This window comes from Ahaetulla prasina, chromosome 3 (assembly GCF_028640845.1).
Source record: "Ahaetulla prasina isolate Xishuangbanna chromosome 3, ASM2864084v1, whole genome shotgun sequence".
Taxonomy (NCBI): Eukaryota; Metazoa; Chordata; class Lepidosauria; order Squamata; family Colubridae; genus Ahaetulla; species Ahaetulla prasina.
In genome coordinates, this window is record NC_080541.1 from 194,823,515 (window position 1) to 194,836,541 (window position 13,027).

Genomic DNA, 13,027 nt, shown 5'->3' on the forward strand with positions numbered 1-13,027 from the left:
ATTAATGTATTAGTTTAAATGGGAAAGGGGAGTTAAGGGTGCAAAGGGAGAGGAGAGACTATGGGTTATCGTTTTTGTTGTATTTTAGTTTATGATTGTTATTTTATACCCTGTATTTTGTTCTGGGAAGTCTCGGAGGGGGGTGGGGGGTGGAGGGGGGGAATAATTGTTTAAAAAAAATTTTTTTTGTTTTTGTAAAACTTTTCCAATAAAAAAAAGACTGCCTATCTCCAATTGTTTCTACTCACCATGTACATACACAAACACACATATACACACACACTTATGACCTCTGTCATGTTTTTATTTCTATCATTTTTTTTTAGTCTAGGCTGCCACATTTTCTGTTTTTAAAACACATAACATTTTTACGTTTATATTTTGTAAGTCATCTAGAATGTATTGGAGTAGGCAGTCATAATAAATGTAATAAATAATACTGATTAAATTTAAATATGAGAATTTCAGAAACAGATTTTTGCACAAAACAACTGGATACTCTGTTTACTTCTGGTAATGAAAATAAAAATTCCCAGCCTCTCAATATACTTAGAAACTAATGTAGAAGAACCAATTACTGTTTATAGATGCACCATTTTAAGGGAAAATTCAACTCACTTAAGAAAACTGGTTCTCTGAAATTATTTTAATAAACATAAGACTAACAAAATTGGACAAGATATTAAATGTGTATCAATGTAGCCAACTTCAATCAAACATCAACCAGATGGTTTAGCTATTTGCTAAATGTCTGTCTACCACTTTGATAAATAGAGTAGTAAGCAATTAAAGACAGCAAAGAGGACAAAAAGGTTGATCTTGAATAGCATATAGCTGATGTAAATCCATCAGTAAAGATACTGTAGATGTGATATCTTGAAATAATAACTTGCAAGTATGGGTATTATTGTCCCAGAAATGTCCTTGTTTTGTTCAGTTTTCTTTAAACACCAGTTAAAGAACAAAACAAGGACATTGCTGGGACACTTAAGAAATTTGTGGCTTATCACTCTCAGTTTTATCCTTTGATTTGGAAAGGTATCTATGGAATCACATTTAGAACCAAAATGACATAAACAAAAATATCCTTAGTCCAACATGATTCTGAGCATAATTTAGCAACCAAACCAACCAACTGCTACAATTTTAGCAAACCAAGAAGTTTTCAGAAAGACCAGAATCAGTCCATATCATACTTAGCTGACCTCAAACATAGCATCTATGTAAAGCAAAGACTGTTTAACTTTTGCCCTATTCAATTGACACAACTTCCCAACCAACCTTCCACAAAAGAAGCTGCATAAAGACTTTATTTAAACAAGCCCAAACACATTGTAGCAACCTGGAACAGTAGAAAATGGAAATAGAACATCTATACAACATATTCCAACAAAATGGATATCTATGCAGCTTTATCAAAAAGTCCCCCACTACTCAACTCAATACAGCACAACCAACACAAACTCTAAAAAGACTTATGCTGCCATATATCAAGAATAACTCAGAAACCACCATCAGACTATTACAACCATATGGAACCAGCAAAGCACACAAGCCAACTAAAGCCCTTCAAACCATCCTAAGCAAACTGAAAGACCCAACAACCCCAGAAGAAATAACAGGAGTTATCTACAACATACAGTGTAAGGACTGCAACAACCACTATGTAGGACAAACAGGCAGAAGACTGACAGAATCCATCCACTAACACCAATTAGCAGTCAGAAGACATGATGATTTTTTTTTAATTTCATAACATATAGACAGATTTAACCATAATTTCAGTTGGGAAAGTGTGACCATCCTTGACCAAGCCAAGTCCAAAAATGCCAGGGAATTTCTAGAAGCCTGTAACTCTGACAAATCGCCCAGCAATAGACATGCAGACATTAACAATATCTATAGACTTTGCAAAAGAGACTATCACCCAGCCCAAAAACAAAAACCCAAGTACCTCTCCACCAACAATCAGCACCCACATTAGCACAGATTCCAAGGTTAACATTAGGCCAACAATAAAGTAAATAATATCCCAATCAAGAAAGTGCCAAAGGAGCCAACAACAAATAGCCCAGTCAAAGAATCTCTAAGACCACCCCAACCAACACTGACAGGCAAGCTACTAGAATATGCATGCCCATAAGGGGCGTGCATAAGCGCACAAACGTGCCTACCATTCCTGTCCTATTGTTTTTCTTTTCTTCTTCCTATATATATATTGATGCTTATACCTCCTAATATTTACTCATATATATGTTTATATACTATATAATCCTTTTTATATGATGTTGTGACAAAATAAATAAATAAATAAATATAAATTGACAGCAAACAGCACTCCTTACTAGCACAAATGATGTTACTTAGTTTGGGTAATGAAACGTCTGCAAGAATACAAGCAAGATCAGACAGCACCAAGGACCTTTTCAGATCCTACCTTTTCTTTTTTTTACACTGGCAACGAGAGAGATAATTAATGAGAGAGATAATTAAGATTCACTCTGCACACACTAAAAGGAATTAATAACAATAGCACTTAGATTTATACACCACTTCATAGTGCTTCATAACCCTCTTGAAGAGGTTTACAGAATCAACATATTACCCACAACAATCTGGATCCTTTACCAACCTCAGAAGAATGCAAGATTTGAATTAACCTTGAGTCAGTTAGGATCGAACTGCTGGCAGTCAGCAGAATTAGCCTGAAATTCTGCATTTTAACCACTGCACCACCACCATTATCTTACCATTATCATTAGAATTAACACTGTCACAAGCTGAACTCTTGACACTAAAAACTGCTCCTGGGATAAATTTTGACAATTTCCAGTTCCGTTCCACCCTGACACTACTCTGGGCACAGCCCACTCCTAATTCTGATCTGGAGACATCGTTATAGGCTCCTGACTTCTCATTAACATTCACATACATATGTAAAATATTGTGTTAATTGTTTGCTTAACAATTAAGAGCTTAGGATGCAGTTCTCAGCCTTCCAAGAAATACACTGCTTGTGTGAATATAAAACACATTATAAAAGGTAATAAAGGAAGAAAACTGGCATTGCATCAACTCTGCGGGGGGGGGGGGGATGCGGAGGTAACATTTACCTAGATCAGGGGTGGGCAACTAGGTTAACTTTATGACCTGTAGTCTTCAACTTCCAGAATTCCTGAGCCAGCAGCAGGATCACATCTTTTTGCTATCATGCTCAAAGATGGAACAGACACCTGCAGATACATTATTCCCAAGTGGACAATATAGGCTATGTTTATGTAAGCTTAAATCCTAGCAATTAGACAAAATGATTACTTACTCTCACATCATTTTAAAACTCCCTGGCATGTTATTGTTTCCTTAGTTTTGCTGTTACTGTATATTTTAACTGCATTTTAGTTTTTATGCTATTTCATGCTTTGAATGTTCTACTGGGAAAAAAATTACAAACTACCAAAAAAATAAATAAATGGTGAAGCAAGAAATGCCACAATTTAAGCCTACATATAAACTGTACAGGCCGTCATGAAAATCTTCTCCTATTGAGACAAAAATGTTGTGTTTGAACATAAATACATTAGAAAATCAAAATTTCTTTATAATATTGATCCAATGGTATTTAACAGAAACATTGCCATATTATCTACCTGTTTATGACACCATAAACAGAACTAGGTATATCCTACTAGCCTACAGTATTGGTTTGTTATTTTATAAATTATATTTCTAGGCCTGCTGATCTTGCAGAATGTGACTCTGGGCAGCATACAATAAACAGTAAAACAGCAGTATTAAAACAGAATGTTATTAAAACTATTTAAGTTATTATTAAAGAGGCTAAGTGACAGTGTTAGATATTATGAACAGTAAAGCCACCTGAATGAACCCTCCAATCTGTGGATGCAGCCAGGTTAAAGGGATTAGTTTCCCTTGGGTTTAACCAGCTTCCAGTGTTCAGTTATAGTTTCTAATAAACAATAGTTGTAAGAAAGCACAGAAAGTCAATGCAGGCCTGTTTCTGTGCACAATGACTAGATGCACTGAATACATTTTGTTATAGAAAGTGAAAGTTACTGCTAAACGCCAGCAAATACATTAGAGCCCATTCTGCACGTGCTTAAAAGCACAGTTTTGTTTTTAATGAGGTCATTTATAAAATGGCTGAGTTCCAGATTGAAAATATCTTCTAAGCCTTTGTGAGAATATCTTTGGCAACAGAGTAAACTCACCCGCTCCCCATGTTTAGGATCACTGTGGGCTCCTGGTTTCTCATTATCGTCAGCTTCCTGATTGTGTACTGTGTTGGAGCTACCATTCACTGTGTTTGGCCCAGTTGCTGCTGCCTCCAGCTGCTGCTGGGGACTTCCTTCTTGAGCATTCTTCACCTCCGAATCTGGGCCCGTCTCTGTCATCATTGTTATTGATTATTCTGTATTTGCAAAGGGAAGACGAAATACATGAGGATGGGATTAAATGTGTAATCATACCTATTATTAAAAAGTTTTTTTTTCTCAACCTCTAGGGCATACACCTGTGCCTCCTGGTGCCATCTTGCACAAAAAAATACATATACAGAGAGTATTCTCAATAAAATTTACATAGTTAATTAATCTAACACCTGGATACTTCAATCTCAAGCACCCACTCTGCTGAGATGCCACACAGGGGTGGGAATTGTTGGAGTAAAACATTCCTTCTGACTGCAGACCGATACCCACATTTATTGTTGCTAAATCTCTGCTTTGATTAAAACTCAAAGGCAAGACTACCTAAAGAGCATTCTTTTACATAAGAGAAAAATTAGAACACTACAGAATTCTGTGTATCCTTCTTGTAAAATATTACACCTTGATCAGGTACTACTTGCCTCTAGGATGCTCTTATTGTTGAAAAACAAGAATTTTAGGTGAGGGAACTTTGGGAAAGCCAGACTCCCGCACAACCTACTTCACAAGGTTATTCTAAAAATAATTATACCAAAAAAAGTATTAGCCCCAATTCTTGGTCAATAAACATAGTCAAAATTGTGGTGGAGGGAAAGCTAAGATGTAGTCTTGGTCTACATTAAAATCTGCACTCTAGTTTGTCATGAAGTCCCTGGCCCATTTTCAAAAACCCTCTGGTATTGTTTATTTCAGAACTCCCCATGCATTCCATCTCATACATACCTGTACAAATCTTAAGTTTTTGGAAACTTGGCATTCTCTTACATTTAAATCTGACATGCTAAAATCTTGCTAGCAGAAATATTTATTAATTCCAATAGTCTCTTAATGTGAAAAAAGCAAACTTCCCAAAGTAGGTTCCTTCCAGAAATGTTTCACTACAACTCCCATAATCTTCAGTCTGCATTAGACAGGTTCAGATAGAGCAGGAAAAATGAACACAAAAATATTGTTGTGTTCTACAAAGCCAGGTCTTTCTGTCTGTGCTTTATGAACTACAGCATCATATGGAGGCCATGTATCAAACCAGCACCACACCTATAGCTTTGTTGCATGCAACACTAATCTCTCCATCCACAAAATAAAATATATTCCACATGGGTATTAGAATGCAAAAGCAAACACTGATTGCTGAAATGACTGCTAATCTGTCCCTTCTGTACATTTTTGTTTGGCTTAACAAGATGCCTAATATATCTGCACATAAGGGTACAAATGAAGCACTACAGCTTGCACCAAACCAATTACATTCCTCCAAATAACTAGATATTGCTGATTGGTGCCAGCTGAAAATTTCCATCCAACGTAATAGTTCAGACAACACAACAGATCGCACAGCTTGAATAGGCTTCTGACAATAAAAACAAGGCATGATGAGAGTTTTTCTTCTACAGATGTCTCTTTTGTCTGGCAGACACTCCCATACCAGTGTTAGTGCAATCTTTCTTTGAAGCTCATGATAAAACTTCTGATCTTTCTCCCTGTAACTCAGTCTAGCAAAAGATGAAAGACAGCTGCTGTTTATGCCAAGGGTCCCCAACCCCCAGCCTGCAACCCCCTACTGGGTTGCAGCTTGTTCGAAACATGGCTGTATGAGCAATGGACAAGTGCATGCACACAAAGCTCCACTCACGTGAGCAGTATATGCTTGCACTTGCGCAAAAGCTCCACTCACATGAGTAGAGGGCGCTTATGCTTGCATGCAAAGCTCCATTCACATGAGCCCAAGTGCCTTTTAACTTAAGTACCTTCACTCACATGTGAAGCTGCATTTGGACAAACATAAGTGCCCTCTGTCTGCATGAGTGGAGCTTCATGCACAAGTGTAAGTGCCCTCTGCTTATGCATGAAGCGCCATGAGTGGAGGATGTGCAAGCCCGTCACTCACACCAATGGAGCTACGGACGTGCACATGAGCCTGCCACTTACCACCCCAACCCCCACCCCGCTCTCTGAGTTGAGCCACCAGCTTGGAAAGGTTTGGGACTGCTACTTTATGCCAGTTTGGACTCCAGTTTGGCTGAAATGTTTTAAAAAGTAAAGTTTAATCTGTTTAGAAAAACTTTTTAAATGCTGAAGTCACTCAATACGTATTTTGGAAGTACATGAATTTGTAGTACAAAGAATGTTCTAATCTAGTGAGACTGAGTAGAAGAGAAAAAGAGACAGGAGACACTCTTGGCTAGCTGAGAAGCTGCTACTAGCTGCAATTCCACACCCCTAACCCCAGCTCTATTATGTTGTCACCCCCACAACAAATGATACATTTTCATGTATTGAAGAAACCTCAGTCCAGAATTGCTTGGGTTAAAAGTTAAAAACTGGCGAACGTCTCTGAAAGAAATTCATTTCTCTACAATATACAGCCACATTCTTGACTGAGTTCTCAGGGGTGGGTTCTACTTACCTTTACTACCGGTTTGCATTGTGCACGCACAGAAGCTACTGCGCATGCACAGATCACTTTTGATGACTTTCAGGTCAGTAGGTGGAGCCTCCCCCAATTTTACTACCGGTTCTATAGAACCGGTCTGAACCGGGGGCAACCCACCACTGTGAGTTCTAATCCACAAAGCGAATTCCAGTCCACACAGAGCTAATGTTCTTGTTAATGTCCTACATAAACCATTGCATTATCTGAATCATGCCTTAAAGTTACATGTGCAAACACTCCTTGGAAAAGAAGGGTAAACACGAATTCAAGCTTCAAACTCAAAATAGAATCTTTTCCTTATTCCTCCCAAATATGCAAGACTATACACTCATGTAAGTTTTAAGTTTTTTTCTCCTTTTTAACATATGTAATCATTTCATTGTTTTATCTTCATTCAAACAGAATATAAAGATAAAGGTGATAAAGGTGATTTCTGGGGAAGCAATGGTGAAGAGAAAACAGCTCTGCTCAAAAAGAAGTCAATGACCACACTGGCACAAGAAGCCGGCATATGGATCAACTTCTTGGAATTTCCCTCCAGACAAGGAGATGACTCAGGATTGCCCACAAGCACTCCAGAGGGCAGCTTCCTGTGAGAAGATCATAAAACAACAATCGCTGGGAGGTTTTAGAACTCTGGGAACCAAAGTCTTATAACTACAGGTTTTTTAAAAGAAAAGTGCCCTCCAAATAGATTGATGCACGGTCAACTCTTAAGGAATCTTCATCAAGTAAAGCTCAATTCTAGTGACTTCAAAGCCATGAATTATGAAGTTTTCACAGCAGCGTTACATTAATGCTGTGTCCATGCCTTCTTCTGAGATGTTTTTCACTTCTCAATTTAACTGGAATGCAATACCTCTGTGAGGTACCTGGTTGAGGAAGACACTAAAATAGGTGATGTTATTCTCTTTCAGCTACTATGATGGGTAATCATTCAGATATTTATGGTACACGGGTTTTTACCAATTCTTGAAATGAGAAATTCAAGTAGCAAAATGAGGACTAATGGATATGGCTTAGAAATTACATCCACAGAGCACTGGGATTCTGACAGGTGAAACTCCATGCTTTTCAGCAGCTTAAAGGGTGGGACTCAGCATAACATTTGTCTATGGACCCAAAGTATATAACTTGAAATAAACATGAAAAAGATCAGCTGAATTCCTGACATCTGGCTTCTTGGCAAGTGATTCCCTATACACCACTAAAAAGCATTAAAATGCTGCCATTTCCTTTCTTTGGATAGTCCTCCAGATCAGGTTGCTGTACCCTGTGGGGAAAATCCACAGGAAGTGCAGAGAAAGAATTCTGGGGGGAAATTCAGGATTTACCACTTATTTATTTGATTTCTATAGCTGCCCATCTCAACAAGGGATTCTCATTTAGTTAATTAATGACAAGAAAATGTGCCCTCTTTAAACCAAAACACTTTGGTCAGGGACTGTTTTTGCTGCAAGATTTCATAGAGTGAAACCACCATGGTTCCTTTACCACAGCAAGTTTTATACACAGCATGTGTTACTTTCACCTAAAATGAGCTTTCTGATGATCCTGTACAATATTCTAGTTTCATGCTTCAAAACAGCAGTGCAAACATTTCTGAAGACTGACTTTCTGCCTAAGGCATGCCAAGTTGTAATGCAAAGATTATTTCTCTACTTTGAAATTGCTTGTTGAACTAGGGAAGAGAGCTTTTCTTCCCTCTTTGATCACAGCCCACCATTTTCCATCTTTCTGCTTTTTTCCTAACTATTATGATATAGAAAGAGATAGGAAGAATGGATATCATGGGCATTAGCATCAGAATATACCATGCAGGACTCCATCAGATTGATCTGGAAGAGGAGAAATGGGAGTGGGGGAGAACAAAAGGAAATAAAAATAAGTCGAAGCTGCAGGTATTGTAAATTTTGACTCACTAAGAGTGATAGATTTAAAGGGTAATTTTGTGGGGTTATTAGCTGACAGCTTTCTGTTTATTTATCTCAACCCTTAAAAATTTTGTAATGGCTTTCCGAACAATAAAACCTGTACAATATAGAAAGAATACAAAAAGAAATATGAGAAACAAAAGGGGAAAATATATAAAGCACTGTGGACTTAACCCTTTCTGCATTCCATGCAACTCCATGTAGGTTTTGTCTATATGAAGGGAAACCAGCAGCGTGGCACTTTCTCAGAGGAAAGATGTTTATATGAAAAGCTTGTATGTAGCTTTCAAAATAAGATCCTTCTAAGTAGCTTATAACAGGGAAAAACATGCTAGATTCTTGCAGTGGAAACCTTAGGATTGCACATCAAAATAATGAAAGCATCTCCGCAATACCAAGACACAATTAGTCTTCTTTCAATCCATTGATTCCTGAAATGTCCACCAGTATATTCAAATACCACAAGCTTAACCCTGAGGAATTGGGACTTCTACAACGTGAAATAATACTGCTGCAGACTTCAACAGTAAGTCACACCTCTTTATACATTTCCTGACATTATTTTGACTGAACATTTGCTTTGCATTTCTATGTAGGTTTTTAGCTTTTTAGCTTTTTAACTTCAGCTTTTTAAAGGTCTAAATCCATCTGTCCCCTTTTCAAGAGTAACAGAGGGAACAGAATGTCTGTCTAATTTTCTCTTTTCATTGTCCATTTGGGTATATATAACTGTGGCCCTCTTCTCACCAAAATTCAGGTGTCTAAAGTTTAACAATATGTTTAATGAAACAAAGCCGTTTGGTGAAGTCAAGATTTTTTTTCCTTAAGAAACTTCAGGGATGCAGAACTACCTTAGCTATCTACACCTTGCCCTATATTTTTGAGTCTCTAAAAAAGAAACAGCCTGCCTTCAGGTCTTAGTATTGGCTTTGAACAGCAGCCTCATTTTGTTAGAGCTGCTGGGAGAATAAACACCATGAACACCATAAAAAGAGTCAAAATTATAGGCTGATGGCAATTCACTCTACTATGGTTACTCTGAGAATACATCAGTATTTATAACAAACAAATGAAACTAATGACTAGTTAGTTACAGGGTTTCAAGACTTCTCCAATCAACTGATTCTGAGCTACATATGGCTCCCTAATACAAAAAGACACCAATAACTTACAAGAAAAAAAATCAACAGAATAGGGCACACAAAAATAAAGTAAAGGTAAAAGTTCCCCTTGCACATATGTGCTAGCCATTCCCGACTCTAAGAGGCGGTGCTCATCTCCGTTTCAAAGCCGAAGAGCCAGCGCTGTCCGAAGACGTCTCCGTGGTCATGTGGCCAGCATGACTCAACGCCAAAGGCGCACGGAACGGTGTTACCTTCCCACCAAAGGTGGTCTCTATTTGTCCTACTTGCATTTTTTACATGCTTTCGAACTGCTAGGTTGGCAGAAGCTGGGACAGGTAATGGGAAGATCACCCCGTTACATGGCACTAGGGATTTGAACCGCTGAACTGCTGACCTTTCAATCAACATGCTCAGCGTCTAAGCCACTGTGTCCCTTTCCTAATACATAATTGGGATTAAAGTCACCTAGAGGCTCCCTAAACAGTGAGATGAGTGCTATTTAAATTTCATAAATAAATACTAGAATGGAATGGAATGGAAACTGAATATTATTACATATTAACAGGTGTTTGAAAATAAATATATAAAACTTCTGGAAATTTTGAGGCTAAAGAAAAAAATAGAGGAAAATGGAAAAAAATCAATAACTTTAGAGATCTAATATTTATGTTCTTACATTAAGAAAATAAAATGTGCTTTTTATGTATCATGATTGTCTCATGAAACTATATTATTTAGTGGTATTTTAATCACAAATTTAACATCGTTTTTAAAGGATATTACAAATGTAGTAAAAAGTAAATGGAATAACTTTAAAATACCAAGTATTTTTAAACCTCAGTTTCCCAAACCATCCACATAATAATAAAACAGAGTGATTTATTTTGGCTTAGTCTCTTCCACATGGTTCACAGTTTTCTGGGGGGAAGGACTGTGAAAAAGAAAAAAGAAAAGTCGTGATATAGAAATTTTGCTTTTAGACATTAGTTTAAGTAAAATCAATTTTATTTGCAACATTATCAGCAGTGTCATTTTCTTCCGCAATTTTTGATCCTGAACACAGAAATATTCCTGGGATTGAGACAAGCTTCTCCATTCTTTTACATATCTGTCCTCAATAAAAATCTTTCTATTACAACTTAGGAAAAATATTTAGAATAATATTGGGTAGCAATATAGGAACATTTTGGCACTGATTACTCTTAAAAATATAATTGGAGTTTCTTCTAATTCTTTTTTTCACATTTTTCTAGCTTTACCAGGATTTTTCCCTGAATTGTTCCATTTCCAACTTATAAATAAATAACTATACCTGTTCCCTTAACATCTTTACAAGTTTATAAATCCTAGAATACTTAGCAATCAAGTTCTTCTGCATATTAACTATGAAATCTGGAATTTGAACAATAGAAGGACTATATAATATCAACCCTTAATTATTATTAGGCAAATGAAATTTACAAAGACTGGGGAAGATGCAGTTTGATCCAAAAATCTGAAGATTTCTTTGTATTTGGGTAGTTTATCGAAGTGGAATTATGGCATCTGAACTGACTAGAAACGTATTTGGTGAGTTGTTGCATAAACTATATATGCAACAACTATCTTAGAAAACCAGACGGATCTTATGAAGTAAACACTAAAGTTCATCTAGAACAGACTTGGGCATTGTAGGGCCTGTGGGCCATACCGGCCCACAGGCAGTCCCATTCTGGCCCACAGTGTCATTGGCAGGGAGAAGGGTATTGGCACTGTCAGTGGTGGGGCAGCACAGTGGTGGCAATGTCAGGGGGCAGCTTCCAGTCTTACTGGAGATTCTAATTAGATGATTTTAAGAAAGCTTTCATTCATCTGTATGAGACCTCGGGCATTTCTGTAAAAAACCATGGCGCATGATGCAGCAATTGAGGCATGCAAGCTATGTTCATACAACAGTTACAAACTAGCCAATCACATTTTAATCCATTAATTAACCAATGGTATTTAATATGTTATATGTACTAAATAAATCTATAGGAGACACTTACTTTCATGTAAACTAAAGTGTAACATATAGGAGTTTTTTTCAGTTGAAATCTTATATCTCTAGTTTACCTCCAACAATGCATGGCATTAGAATTGAGCTTCTAAATCATAAGGATATCAACATTCACAGCAATAATTCTTTTACAATTAAAAGATTATAACTGTGAATGTTATATCCATATGATTTATGTATTATGCTTTGGTTTCCTTTTTGTTGAAGTGTACAGTACATGAGAGTGTAACTGGTAAATGCCTTGCATCTCTTGGCATCTTCTCTCTTGTAACATTTGGGAGTAGGTGAGCTGATTGGCAGCAGAGTCTTCCCTCATTCATCAACCAAGAGCAAAAGGTTAAATATGACAGGCAACTGCAAAGTGATCAATTTTCTTGGAATTATGTCATTCAATCAACTTTGAAGGTCATATTATCTTATTTGTATGTCCTTTCTCAGAAAAAAAAACCAGTCAGATCCCTTCATCTCTGATGATGCCTCTTGATCAGAGGCCAAAGCTTCTGTGGTATCTCTTTCTACTTATACCCCTTCTACAGACTATATACTCAAACTCATCTTTCTCTACTGGAGTTGGAAGACTCTATGCTCACCGCAAAGACATGTGCGCGCGCGCGCGTGTGTGTGTGTGTGTGTTTTCCAGATAAGCCATTTCTGGCTTGGGTTTACTATATTTTTTTCAACAGCAGAGATCATAACAGTGGCAATATGGTCTTGCCAGCAATCAGAACTAATACAACCTCTTTAATATGAAAAACTCTGTTCATGATGAGTTTCAGGTATTTTATTGAATAGCAATAGCACTTAGACTTATATACCACTTTGTAGTGCTTTACAGTCCTCTCTAAGTGGTTTACAGAGTCAGCATATTGCCCCCAACAATCTGGGTCTTCATTTTACTAACCTCAGAAGGAGGGAAGGCTGAGTCAACCTAAATGACCAAAACCCAGATGTTTTGATTCTATTCTATTCTATTCTATTCTATTCTATTCTATTCTATTCTATTCTATTCTATTCTATTCTATTCTATTCTATTCTATTTTTTTCTTTATAGC

General features: G+C 37.1%; 1 protein-coding gene across 9 annotated transcripts in view; it reads right to left on the minus strand.

Moving 5' to 3' along the window:
* The window catches only part of EPB41L1 (erythrocyte membrane protein band 4.1 like 1), a 196,772-nt gene that overhangs the window by 64,682 nt on the left and 119,063 nt on the right, over nt 1-13,027 (minus strand). For all 9 annotated transcript variants that reach the window (XM_058174661.1, XM_058174663.1, XM_058174660.1 and 6 more), the window contains one exon: nt 4,230-4,429. In XM_058174661.1, coding sequence (XP_058030644.1) covers nt 4,230-4,415 — 186 coding nt within the window. In that variant the 5' untranslated portion in view covers nt 4,416-4,429. The remainder of the gene's footprint in view (nt 1-4,229; nt 4,430-13,027) is intronic.